This window comes from Rhinopithecus roxellana, chromosome 13 (genome assembly GCF_007565055.1).
Source record: "Rhinopithecus roxellana isolate Shanxi Qingling chromosome 13, ASM756505v1, whole genome shotgun sequence".
Lineage (NCBI taxonomy): Eukaryota > Metazoa > Chordata > Mammalia > Primates > Cercopithecidae > Rhinopithecus > Rhinopithecus roxellana.
Genome location: NC_044561.1, coordinates 59,282,627 through 59,296,512, shown reverse-complemented (window position 1 = coordinate 59,296,512; position 13,886 = coordinate 59,282,627). Strand labels below are relative to the sequence as shown.

Sequence of the window (13,886 nt, the reverse complement as noted above, 5' to 3'; positions counted from 1 at the left end):
CTTCACAAAAATAGAAAGAAAAAAAAATTCTTTAATTTATATGGACCCACAAAAGACCCAGAATAGGCAAAGCTATCCTAAGCAAAAAGAACAAAACTGGAGGAATTACCTGACTTCGAATTATACTTCAGAGCTATGATGACCAAAACAATATGGATCTGGCATAAAAACAAACACATAGACAAATGGAAAAGAATAGAGAATCCAGAAACAAGTCCACACACCTACAGTGAACTGTTTTTCAACACAAGTGCTAAGAACACACACTGGGGAAAAGACAGTCTCTTCTACAAGTGGTGCTGGGGAAACTGAATATCCATAAGCAGAAGAATGAAACTGGACCCCTGTCTCTTGCCATATACAAAAATCAAAATGGATTAAAGAATTATATCTAAGGCCGGGCACAGTGGCTTACACCTGTAATCCCAGCACTTTGGGAAGCTGAGGTGGGTGGATTACAAGGTCAGGAGTTCAAGGCCAGCCTGGCCAAGATGTTGAAACCCTGTCTCTAGTAAAAATACAAAAATTAGCCGAGTGCAGTGGCAGGTGCTGGTAATCTCAGCTACTCAGGAGGCTGAGGCAGGAAAATAGCTTCAACCTGGGCAGCAGAGGTTGCAGTGAACTGAGATCGCATCACTGCACTCCAGCCTGTGTGACAGAGTGAGACTCCATCTCAAAAAAAAAAAAAGAAAGAAAGAAAAGAATTACATCTAAAACCTCAAATTATGAAACCTCCTACAAGAAGAAAACATTGGAGAAGCCCTCCAGGACACTGATTTCAAGCATAGGCACCCAAAGCAAAAATGGACCAATGGGATCACATCAAGTTAAAAAGCTTCTGCACGGCAAAGGAAACAGCCAGCAAAGTAAAGAGACAACCCACAGAATGGGAGAAAACATTTGCAAACTGCCCAATTGACAAAGGATTAATAACCAGAATATATAATGAGCTCAAACAACTCTTAGGAAAAAGTCTAATAATCGAATATTAAAATGGGCAAAATAGGCCGGGCGTGGTGGCTCACGCCTGTAATCCCAGCACTTTGGGAGGCCGAGGTGGGCAGATCACAAGGTCAGGAGATTGAGACCATCCTGGCTATGGTGAAATCCCGTCTCTATTAAAAAAAAAAAATACAAAAAATTAGCCGGGCATGGTGGCGGGTGCCTGTAGTCCCAGCTACTCGGGAGGCTGAGGCAGGAGAATGGCGTGAACCCAGGAGGCTGAGCTTGCAGTGATCGGATATTGCACCACTGCACTCGAGCCTGGGCAACAGAGCGAGACTCCGTCTCCAAAAAGTGAACAATAAAATAAAATAAAATGGGCAAAATATTTGAATAAAGATTTCTCAAAAGAAGTCATACAAATGGCAAACAAGACCAGGCATGTTGAGTCATGCTTGTAAGCTCAGCACTTCGGGAGGCCAAGGCTGGCAGATTGTTTTAGCACAGGAGTTCAAGACCAGCCTCAGCAACATGGTGAAACCCCATCTCTACAAAAAAATACAAAAATTAGCCGAGCGTGGTTGTTCGCACCTGTAGTCCCAACTACTTGGGAAGCTGAGATGGGCAGATAGCTTGAGCCTGCAGTGACGCTGTCAGTCCAGCCTGCAGTCCAGGCTGCAGTGAGCCGAGATCATGCCACTGCACTCCATCCTGGGCAATAATAGAGCGAGGCCCTGTCTCAAAAAAAATTTTTTTAAAAGCCAGGTGTGGTGGCTCATGCTTGTAATCCCAGCACTTTGGGAGGCTGAGGCGGGCAGATCACTTGAGGTCAGGAGTTCAAGACCAACCTGGCCAACATGGCAAAACGTTGCCTCTACTAAAAATACTAAAATTAGCTGGGTGTGGTGGCACACGCCTGTAATCCCAGCTACTCAGGAGACTGAGGCAGGAGAATCGCTTGAACCTGGGAGGCCCAGGTTGCAGTGAGCAGAGATCAAGCCGAGACTTCACTCCAGCCTGGGCAATAGAACAAGATTCTGTCTCAAAAAAAAAAAAGCAAACAAGCTTATGAAAAAGTGCTCAGCATCATTGCTCGTCAGAGAAATGGAAATCAAAACTACTGTGAGATATCTCACAGTTAAAATGGTTTATATCCAAAGGACAGGCATTGACAAATACTGGTGAGGATGAGAAGAGGAAATCCTCATACACCGTTGGTAGGAACATAAATCAGTACCCCACTATGGAGAACAGCTTAGAGGTTCCTTAAAAAGAGAGCTACCATAAAATCTGTTAATCCCACTGCTGGGTATACACCCAAAAGAAAGGAAATCAATATATCGAAGAGACAACTGCACTCCCATATTTTTTGCAACTATGTTCACAGTAGCCAAGATTTGGAAGCAAGCTAAGTGTCCGTCAGCAAATGAATGGAGAAAGAAAATGTGGTGCTGATACACAGGGGAGCACTATTCAGCCATAAACACGGAAAGATTCAGTCGTTTGCAACAACATGGGTAGAACTGGAGGTTATTACTTTAAATGAAATAAGCCCGGCATAGAAAGACAAACATTGGATATTCTCACTTAATTGTGGGATCTAAAAATCAAAATAATTGAACCCGTGGAGATAGAGGGTAAAAGGATGGTTACCAGAGGCTGGAAACGATAGTGGAGGGTTGGGGAGAGGTAGGATGGTTAATGGGTACAAAAAAATGGTTATTATGAATGAATACTATCTAGTATTTGATAGCACAGCAGGGAAGTATGGCTGGCCTTTTTTTTTTTTTTTCTTTTTCTTTTTTGAGACACTGTCTCACTCTTTTGCCCAGGCTAGAGTGCAGTGGCATGATCTCGGCTCACTGCAACCTCCACTTCCCAGGTTCAAGTGATTATCGTGCCTCAGCCTCCCAAGTAGCTGCCAAGTAGCTGTGATTACAGATGTACACTACCACACCCGGCTAATTTTTGTATTTTTAGTAGAGATGGGGTTTTACCGTGTTGGCCATGCTGGTCTTGAATTCCTGGCCTCAAGTGACCCATCTGCCTCAGCCTCCCAAAGTGCTGGGAATACAAGCGTGAGCACACACCCAGCCAAAAGTATTATTTTCATTCCAGTGGTGAGAAGGTAGAGGGTAGACAAATATTGTAGGATAATAGTGGTGAGTGATCTGAAGTAAAATTAGGCAGGTTTACAGGTAAAGAGTGACATGGCGGGGCGTGGTGGCTCCACCAGCTACTTGGGAGGCTTTGAGGGGAGGACCCCTTGAGCCCAGGAGGTCGAGGCTGCAGTGAGCCCTGATTTCCCCCACTGAATTCAGCCTGGGTGACACAGCAAGACCCTGTCTCAAACAAAAGAGAAAGTCCTGTCTGAAGATTTGACATTTAAATAAAGTGAATGGGGTTGACCCCTGAGTGCCTGAAGAGGGAGTGAGTGCCTGAAGAGGAAGGCACGGGTACAGACAAGAGCAGAGGCACCAAGACTGGGATATGCGGGTGGAGCAGAGGAAGCAAGCACAGGAAGGGTAGCTCAAAGTCCCGGCGCAGCCGGAGCGGAGCAGAGCGGAGCAAGCACAGGAAGGCTGGCAGGAAGGCTGGCTGAAAGTCCCGGCGCGGCCGGAGCAGAGCAGAGCGGAGCAAGCACAGGAAGACTGGCTGGGGATGAATGAGGCCTAGCAGGTAGCCCGGGTCACATGGGGAAGGGCTGTGCAGACCTTGTTAGAAGGATTAAATGAAAATAGGACAGTCTCTTAACACACATTTAAAGTCACAAATGATAGTTTTGTTTGTTTGAGACAAAGTCTTGCTCTGTCTCCCATGATAGTTCTTATGGAAGGAATTTTTGTAAGCCGTAAGATACTTACAATAACCTTTCCAGACTCTTTAATAGCTTCCAAATATTAAAAAAAAGAAATAATCAATTAGGTACTAATCACTTTTATTTTTTTTTGGGGGATGTAGTCTTGCTCTGTCACCCAGGCTAGAGTGCAGTGGTGTCGTGCCTCGCACATGACTGCATACTTCCAAGGAGAGGACTCAGAGCTTTTATTTATTTAAAGAAACTTGAAAGGAAGAAAGTGGATTAAGAAAAAACAAAAACAGCTGGGCGTGGTGGCTCACGTCTGTAATCCCAGCACTTTGGGAGGCCGAGACGGGCGGATCACGAGGTCAGGAGATTGAGACCATCCTGGCTAACACGGTGAAACCCCGTCTCTACTAAAAATACAAAAAACTAGCCGGGCGAGGTGGCAGGCGCCTGTAGTCCCAGCTACTCGGGAGGCTGAGGCAGGAGAATGGCGTGAACCCGGGAGGCGGAGCTTGCAGTGAGCTGAGATCCGGCCACTGCGCTCCAGCCTGGGCAACAGAGCGAGACTCCGTCTCAAAAAAAAAAAAGAGAGAAAACAAAAACAAGGCCAAGCGCAGTGGCTCACACCTATAATCCCAGCACTTTGGGAGGCCAAGGCGGGGCAGATCATGAGGTCAGGAGATGGAGACCATCCTGGCCAACACGGTGAAACCCAGTCTCTACTAAAAAATACCAAAAAAAAAAAAAAATTAACTGGGCCTGGTGGCGCACACCTGTAGTCCCAACTACTTGGGAGGCTGAGGCAGGAGAATTGCTTGAGTCTGGGAGGCAGAGGCTGCAGTGAGCTGAGATCATGCCACTGCACTACAGCCTGGGTGACAGAGCAAGACTCTGTCTCTCCCGCCCTCAAAAAAAAAAAACAGAAGGCAAAAAGTGAAACAGCCAAGTATCCACCAGTGGATTAAAGGAGAACCTGAATGCAGTATACTCTCAGAGTGGAGTGTTATTCAGCTTTAAGAGGGAAGGAAATTCTGAAACATGCTACAACATGGATGAACCTTGAAGGTATTACACTAAATGATATCAGCAGAACACACATGGGCAAATGTTTTGTGCTAGAGGCTGAGGCGAGACGGAAATGGGGAGTTAGTGTTTAATGTTACAGACTGGAGTGCTGAAAAGATTGTAGAAATGGACAGTGGTGATGGCGGCACATTACTTACACACTTAATGCTACTGAGCTGTATGCTCATTCGGGTGATATGTCTGGGAAACTGGAATGAGATGAAGCCAGCCTTGACAAAAGAAGTAACTTGTAGTTAATCAGTTGGGGTCCAGCCTTGAAAACCAGAACTACACTAGATACTTCAGCAGAGAAAACGTCACATGACTCTGGTTAAATGGGAGTTAGAAAACGAAAAAAAGGTTAAAGGGATCCCCGTGGTGACACAGATGGAGGAGGTGGGAGTGTCAAGCGTGGGGGGCCGCAGCCCCACTGCTAGCGCTCGTGAAGGCAGCAGACTCCAGAAGAACCTGGCTGTTGCTGCCAAGTGCATCTTCACAGATGCAGGACCGTCCATCCCAGGACGGGCTGAATGGCATCAGCAAACAAACGGAAGGAAATCGCAGTCCTCCTCAGCCTGCCTCCCATGGTCCCTCTGATGTTCCCTTTGGCAGAGTATAAAGCCAGCAGAGAAAAGAGAAGTTGTATGTGCAGGATCTCAGCCCCAGTGTCACAAAGCAGAACATGAAAATTGGATTTGCAACTATCAGAAAAGGCTGCATAACAGATGCGGGTGGCAGAAAGCATGAAAGGTCCTGTATGTGTTCACTGTAAGTTCTAGAAGGAAAGAAGCAGTACGGGAAGGCCAAGAGAGTATTCAGAAACAATGATTGAGTAGTTTTTTGGTTTGATGAAAAACCCTGATCCTCAGATACAGAAAGCAAGAAGAGATATAAACTGGATATAAATTCCATGTGGGCTTACGGAACTGAATTATAGAACATTCTGTTCTATAAAACAACCACTTTGGAAAAGGTAGATTACCCTGAGAGGATGTTCTTAATAATGATAGCAGGTGGGAGCAACAGCAGAATTCAGAAGATGATGGGATTGATGGCCAGGTACACTGACTCATGCCTATAATCCCAGCAGTTTGGGAAGCCAAGGCAGGAGAATCACTTGAGTCCTGGAGTTCAAGACCAGCCTGGGCAACATAGTGAGGCCCCATCTCTACAGAAAATTTTAAAAGTTAGCCGGGCATGGTGGTGTATGCCTGTAGTCCAGCTACTCGGGAGGCTGAGGTAGGAGGATCACTTGAGCCCAGGAGGTCAAGGCTGCAGTGAGCCATGATTGTGCACAGCACTCCAGCCTGAGTGACAGAGCAAGACCCTGTCTCAAAAAAAGGAAGTGGGCCGGGCGCGGTGGCTCAAGCCTGTAATCCCAGCACTTTGGGAGGCCGAGACGGGCGGATCACGAGGTCAGGAGATCGAGACCCTCCTGGCTAACACGGTGAAACCTCGTCTCTACTAAAAAATACAAAAAACTAGCCGGGCGAGGTGGCGGGCGCCAGTAGCCCCAGCTACTCGGGAGGCTGAGGCAGGAGAATGGCTTAAACCCGGGAGGCGGAGCTTGCAGTGAGCTGAGATCCGGCCACTGCACTGCAGCCTGGGTGACAGAGCGAGACTCTGTCTCAAAAAAAAAAAAAAAGGAAGTGGTGGCTAGTGGGTTGAATTTTGAATTTTATATTAGTTCCTTAGGGCTACCATAACAACCTACATTAACCAGGTGGCATAAAATAACATAAATTTATTCTCTCATAGTTCTGGGAGTTAGAAATACAAAATCTAGGTATTGACAGGGTTTCACTCTCTGAAGGCTGTAGGTAAGAGTCCGTGGCATTTCCAGCTTCTAGTAGTTTCAGGCCTTCCTTGGGTTTTCTGCAAACTTACAATAATAGAATGAAACTTCCTCAGCCAATATCTTAATAATCTAGGCAGACCTTCTACTTAATGGGGAAACATTAGAAGTGTTCCCTTTAAAGTCAGGATGAACACAAGGATTTCCTTTATCATTTCCACTTCATATTGTATTGTAAAGATTTAGTGTCTACAAAGAAAAATACATAGGTATGTATACATATTTGGGGTGGTGTGTGTCTTGAAACTCCAAGAAAATCACCCAGGAAACTATTATAGCTAAGAAATTCACCAAGTAGGTATATTCATTATTATTCTTTCTTTTTTTTTTTTTGAGACCGAGTCTCACTCTATTGCTCGGGCTGGACTGCAGTGGTACGATCTCGGCTCACTGCAACTTCCGCCTCCCGGGTTCAAGTAATTCCCCTGCCTCAGCCTCCCAAGTAGCTGGGATTACAGGCATGTGCCACCACACCTGGCAAATTTTTTTGTATTTTTAGTAGAGACGAGGTCTCACCATGTTGGTCAGGCTATTCTTGAACTCCTGACCTCAGGTGATCCACTGTGCCCAGCCGTTCATTATTATTCTGTAAATGTCAACATGAACGCTTTTATTAAAAGACAGCATGACCTGGCCAGGTGCAGTGGCTCACACCTGTAATCCCAGCACTTTGGGAGGCCGAGGCGGGCAGATCACAAGGTCAGGAGATCAAGACCATCCTGGCCAACATGGTGAAACCCCATCTCTACTAAAAATAGAAAAATTAGCTGGACATGTTGGTGCACTTCTGTAATCCCAGCTAGCTACTCGGGAGGCTGAGGCACAAGAATCGCCTGAACCCAGGAGGCAGAGGTTGCAGTGAGCTAAGATTGCACCACCGCAGCACTCCAGGCTGGGCAACAGAGTGAGATTCTATCACAAAAAAAAAAGAAAAACAAAAAATTATGATAGCCTGGCACAGTGGCTTACACCTGTAATCCCAACACCTTGGGAGGCTGAGCTGGGCGGATCACTTGAGCTGAGGAGTTCAAGATCAGCCTAGCCTACATGTCGTCACCCTGTCTCTACTAAAAATACAATAATTACCCAGGCATGGTGGCATATACCTGTAATCCCAGCTACCCGGGAGGCTGAGGCATGAGAATTGCTTGAACCTAAGAGGCAGAGGCTGCAGTGAGCTGAAATCACACCACTGCACTCCAGCCTGGGTGAGAATCTGTGGATCTCGACACACTGTTCCTAAAATTCATATAAAAGAGCAACGGGCCTTGTTTTTTTGTTTGTTTGTTTTTGAGATGGAGTTTTGCTCTTGTTGCCCAGGCTGGAGTGCAATGGCACGATCTCGGCTGACTGCAAACTCCGCTTCCAGGGTTCAAGCAATTCTCCTGCCTCAGCCTCCCGAGTACCTGGGATTACATGCATGCACCACCACACCTGGTTAATTTTGTATTTTTATTAGAGACCAGGGTTCTCCATGTTGGTCAGGCTGGTCTCAAACTCCTGACCTCAGGTGATCTGCCCGCCTCGGCCTCCCGAAGTGCTGGGATTACAGATGTGAGCTACCGCGCCCGGCCGACAAACGGCCTTGTATAGCCATGATAACTTACAAAAACAATACGATAGGGACAATCATTATGCCACATAATGAGAGCAAATCTGCAGTGACTGAGAGAGAATGGTGTTGGCATAGAGATAGACAATGAGACCAGAAGCAGACCTTGAGAGAGAATATGGATTTTTCAGAAACAGCGCCAGGTGTGGTGGTATGTGCCCGTAGTCCCAGCCACTCAGGAGTCTGATGTGGGAGGATCCCTTATACACAGGAGTTCGAGGCTGCAGTGAGCTATGTTCCTAGCAGAGCGAGACCTCTCTCGGGAGGAACCAGGACACTTGTTCATTTATAGAGAAAAAATTTAAATGCCTACTGCTTATGTAAGTTCCAGATACACTAAAGGCCAGAACCTTTCTGAAGAAGTTGTAAATGACTATCTTTAAGATACTGGGATAGAAAACAATTTTTAGGCCGGGTGCGGTGGCTCAAGCCTGTAATCCCAGCACCTTGGGAGGCCGAGACGGGCGGATCACGAGGTCAGGAGATCGAGACCATCCTGGCTAACACGGTGAAACCCCGTCTCTACTAAAAAATACAAAAAACTAGCCGGGCGAGGTGGCGGGCACCTGTAGTCCCAGCTACTCGGGAGGCTGAGGCAGGAGAAGGGCATAAACCCGGGAGGTGGAGCTTGCAGTGAGCTGAGATCCGGCCGCTGCACTCCAGCCCGGGCGACAGAGCGAGACTCCGTCTCAAAAAAAAAAAAAAGAAAGAAAGAAAAAAGGAAACAATTTTTAAGTACAAAAAGCAAAAACCATAAGGAAAGAGAGAGAACTGACATATTTGATTACTTAATGTATTTATTTTTTTGAGACAGAGTCTCGCTCTGTCGCCCAGGCTGGAGTGTAGTGGCACAATCTTGACTCACTGCAAGCTCCGCCTCCCAGGTTCATACCATTCTGCCTCAGCCTCCCGCGTAGCTGGGACTACAGGCTCCCGCCACTACACCTGGCTAATTTTTTTTTTTTTTTTTTTTTTTTTTTAAGTAGAGACCGGGTTTCACTGTGTTAGCCAGGATGATCTCAATCTCCTGACTTCGTAATCTGCCCGCCTCGGCCTCCCAAAGTGCTAGGATTACAGGCGTGAGCCACCATGCCTGGCCTGATTACATTATTTATTTTTAAACGTACATGTGACAGAAACACCATTAACAAAATAAAACAACAAATCACAGAGTAAAAGAACATAATTTTAGCACTTATCAACGAAGACTTACTCATTATTTAAAGCGTTTCTCCAAATCAGTAAGAAACTCTAATAATCAATAGGCACAAAGACAAATTAACAGGAAATATCCAGAAGAGGGCACTAACCTTGCAGTAGTAGACGTGAAAATATGTTGCATTCAGGAAGATGCACATGGAAACCTTTCAAAAGTATATGTAACATCTGTGAGTTTGGCTAATATGCAAGTATTTTATCATACTAAATGAATGTGAGGTAAATGAAATTGCTATTTAAAAAGTAGATATAGGCCGGGTGCAGTGGCTCACGCCTGTAATCCCAACACTTTGAGAGACTGAGGCACGTGGATCACTTGAGGTCAGGAATTCAAGACCAGTCTGGCCAACATGATGTGAAACCCCGTCTCTACTAAAAATACAAAATGAGCCGGGCGTGGTGGTGCATGCCTGTAATCCCAGCTACTCGGGAAGCTGAGGCAGGAGAATCGCTTGAACCCAGGAGGCGAAGGTTGCAGTGAGCCAAGATTGCGCCATTGTACTCCAGCCTGAGCAACAAGAGTGAAACTCTTGTCTCAAAAAAAAATTAGCCAGGCATGGTGGCTGACACCTTTAATCCAAACTACTCGGGAGGCTGAGGTGGGAGAATCCCCTGAACCTTGGAGGTGGAGGTTGCAGTGAGCCGAGATCGTACCACTGTGCTTTAGCCTGGGCAACACAGTAGGACTCCATCTCAGAAAAAGAAAAAAGAAAAAAAAAGTAAATACAACCTACAACCTTTTGAACAGCACTTTTTTTTTTTTTTTGAGACGGAGTTTCGTTCTTGTTGCCCAGGCTGGAATGCGATGGAACAGTCTTGGCTCACCACAGCTTCCGCTTCCTGGGTTCAAGTGATTCTCCTGCCTCAGCCTCCCGAGCAGCTGAGTTTACAGGCATGTGGCACCACACACAGCTAATTTTGTAGTTTTAGTAGAGATGAGGTTTCTCCATGTTGGTCAGGCTGGTCTCGAACAGCAGACCTCAGGTGATTCCAGATCTCAGGTGATCTGCCCACCTCGGCCTCCCAAAGTGCTGGGATTACAGCGATAAGCCACCGCGCCTGGCCCTGGACAGCACTTTTTTAAAAATTCTGTAACCTCATTGGAAATGATGGACACCCCTTTGACAGTGCCTGATGAAGTTTACATATATACTTTTTACTTCTATCTGGTAATTCTGCTGCTGGATTCACATCTGAGAGAATCCTTACACACATGCTTGAGAAGACATGTTTTAAAATAATTTTGTTGATACATTGTTTACAAACTTCTAAAATTGGAATCAAGGAGAATAATGGATTGTTAAGGTGTGGAATAATCATACCATGAAATACTTATTAACTTATTAACATTAATAAGACAAAATGTTTAAGATTTGACACTTTGGGGGATACATGGGTATTCATTAATTTACAGTTTTCTTTATGGTTGAAATTGTTTTGTTTCCAGAAAAAAAAAAAAGTTGGTTTAGAAAGTTGTAGAGGTTGAAAAAGAAAGAAAAATAATTTTTAAAATTTTAAAATTTTTCTTAAAAATTGGTAATAACAAACTTCCTTTCATTGATTAAAGGAGAAATAGATTAGCATCAGAAATGAAAATAATTTAGGAACAAAAACTCAAGTCAAATGTAACCCAACAGGGATCGTGTCTTGCTCACAGCAGTAGGCAGACAAAGATCCTATCCCTTGTGGAACAGAAGCGAGAACTGGGGAAGAAAATAGAGGCCCAGGCCGGGCGCCGTGACTCACTCCTGTAATCACAGCACTTTAGAAGGCCGAGACGGGCGGTTCACCTGAGGTCAGGAGTTTGAGACCAGCCTGACCAACATGGAGCAACCCCGTCTCTACTAAAAATAAAAAATTAGCCGGGAGTGGTGGTGCACACCTGTAATCCCAGGTACTTGGGAGGCTGAGGCAGGAGAATCGCTTGAACCCAGGGGGCAGAGGTTGTGGTGAGCCGAGATGGTGCCATTGCACTCCAGCCTGGGCGATGAGAGCAAAACTCTATCTCAAAAAAAAAGAAAAAGAAAGAAAAGAAAATAGTCTCTGTGCTGGCTTCTCCTCCCTTCCATCTTTGTGCCTTGCTGTCTGGCAGTCTCATTTTTCTCCTTGTCTCTTTTCTTTGGCCCCTACCTCCTTGTTCCCTGCAAGTGGTAAGTGCTCCATCAGGCTGGGAGTAGAACGCCAAGTGTGCTGCTCATGGCTGTGGCTGGGAGCCAGGGAAAAAATCATCCCTGCCTTCCAGCTCCTTGCCAGTCCCAGCTGGCATCTTTCCCCTCTTCCCAGCCAAACTCCCACTGGTGGCAGGGCCTGCTGCTTGCTGTAGGCGTGGGGTGGGGAGCAGACCATTGCTTGCATGGATGCCTTCATAAACACAGAACGTGAAGAGCTGGGGCGTGCATTTAAAATCCTGTGTGTGTGTGGACTGAGAGTCTGGTCCTAAAAAAGGATTTGCGGATGTTGCTTTTTTTAGGTAAAAGATCAGAATGACCTCAAGTAATCCAAGAAGATAGTCCTCATTCAACCTTGTACTTTTTCCTTTTTCTTCAACTGCCATTCTGTTTTTTTCTGCCTTGCTCCCTTCCCTCCTGCCCACCCTGTGCCTGCCCTGTCACCTTCGTTCCCCGCCTCGAACTCAGTGAGTGAGGAAACAGGTTCAATTAGTTAGTTTACGCATGTCTGAAAGCATTCCATCTGTAGAAACATCCTAATTACCCAAGAGAGGGTGGCACAGGGAGCAGAAGTTGCTTCATAATCCTGCTTTGGTGGCCTGGTGTCTTCCTTTTCTCACAATGATGAAGGAACATGCACGTCAGCGTCTGGAGTGTGCTCAGCTCACTCAGCCTTTGTGTTCATTGTAGATCGAGCGAAGAGGAGAAAGCTCAGGGAAGAAAGGGCATGGCTGCTGGCTCAAGGGAAGGAGCTCCCTCCAGAACTTTCCCATCTGGACCCCAATTCCCCCATGAGAGAGGAAAAAAAGACTAAAGACCTGTGAGTATTTAGTAACAACAGCAACAGTAGCAACTGGGAGCATTTACATGAAGCACTTAGGCACTTTCCCCATGTCATCCTCAGAACAGCCCTGGTGGGTAACATTGTCACCACGCGCCAGTGCATGGGGCGGGCCCTGCACTCACAACTGACCCCGGTGCACTTTCTCAGGCACACATAGACATGCCTGGCTACCCCGGCCTCTGACACTCTTGCTGCCACACTCTGTGGGAGCAGAAGTAAGACTTACACTAAGCTCTTCGATCCTCATCCCCTTAATTTAATGAAATCAGAATCTGATTATTATGTAAATGAGCTCCTTGGAAATGTGAATAGCAGTTTATCTTTTTGAGGTTATTACTTCCCGTGACGTTACTAGGTACCGTGTGTCTTTTCTCCTTACTGAAAATTCAAGAGGCAGATACACATTTCAGTGTTCAGGAGCTCATTTATCGTATGCTTTTTTGGATTAAAAGTAAAATAAAACCTGGTTAAGAATGTGCTATAGGCCGGGCTCATGCCTGTAATCCCAGCACTTTGGGAAGCTGAGGCAGGCACATCACCTGAAGTCAGGAGTTTGAGAGCAGCCCGGCCAATATGGTAAAACCCCGTCTCTAATAAAAATTTTGTTTGAAATTAGCCGGGTGTGGTGGCACATGCCTGTAATCCCAGCTGCTCGGGAGGCTGAGGCAGGAGAATCGCTTGAACCTAGGAGGCGGAGGTTGCAGTGAGACGAAATCATGCCACTGCACTCCAGCCTGGGTGACAGAGTCAGACTCTGTCTAAAAGAAGAAAAAAAAAGATTGTGCTATAAAGCCTGGGCAACATGGTGAAACCTCACCTCTACCAAAAATACAAAAATTCGCCAGGCATGGTAGCACACACCTGTAGTCCCAGCTATTCAGGAGGCTAAGATGAGAGGATCGCTGGAGCCCAGGAAATCGAGGCTGCCGTGAGCTGTGATCACGCCACTTCACTCCAGCCTAGGCGACAGAGCAAGATCCTGACTCAAAATAAGTGAAGAAATAAAGAATGTGCAATTAAATAACCGGCATTCTAGAACCATAAAGTTCTGGATCATCCAGCAACCCCCCATTTTGTAGATGAGGGAAGTGAAATTCCTGGTTTTGCTAAGGTCCACTGTCCCTCATTTTGTATTTCTAGGAGTGTTATCAGTATCACAGGCTCATCTAAACCATACTATTAGGACTATTCCAAATCTTACTTCAGTCAAGTGTGTCTGCGATAGACCTGAGAGGACTCAGGAGAGAAGGTGGTCAGAGTTACTATTAATTTCTTGTTTTATGATTTACAGCTTTGAGTTGGACGATGATTTCACTGCTATGTATAAAGGTTAGTTCCCATTCTCCACTGTTCCGTTTGTGATGCACATTTTCCTC

The 13,886-nt window shown here is 45.9% G+C and overlaps 1 protein-coding gene across 4 annotated transcripts in view; it reads left to right on the top strand.

Annotated features, from left to right (window-relative positions):
* The window catches only part of LOC104676303 (cat eye syndrome critical region protein 2), a 194,332-nt gene that overhangs the window by 165,091 nt on the left and 15,355 nt on the right, over positions 1-13,886 (top strand). For all 4 annotated transcript variants that reach the window (XM_030915754.1, XM_030915755.1, XM_030915753.1 and 1 more), the window contains 2 exons: positions 12,357-12,486; positions 13,802-13,839. In XM_030915754.1, the coding sequence (XP_030771614.1) occupies positions 12,357-12,486; positions 13,802-13,839 (168 nt within the window). The remainder of the gene's footprint in view (positions 1-12,356; positions 12,487-13,801; positions 13,840-13,886) is intronic.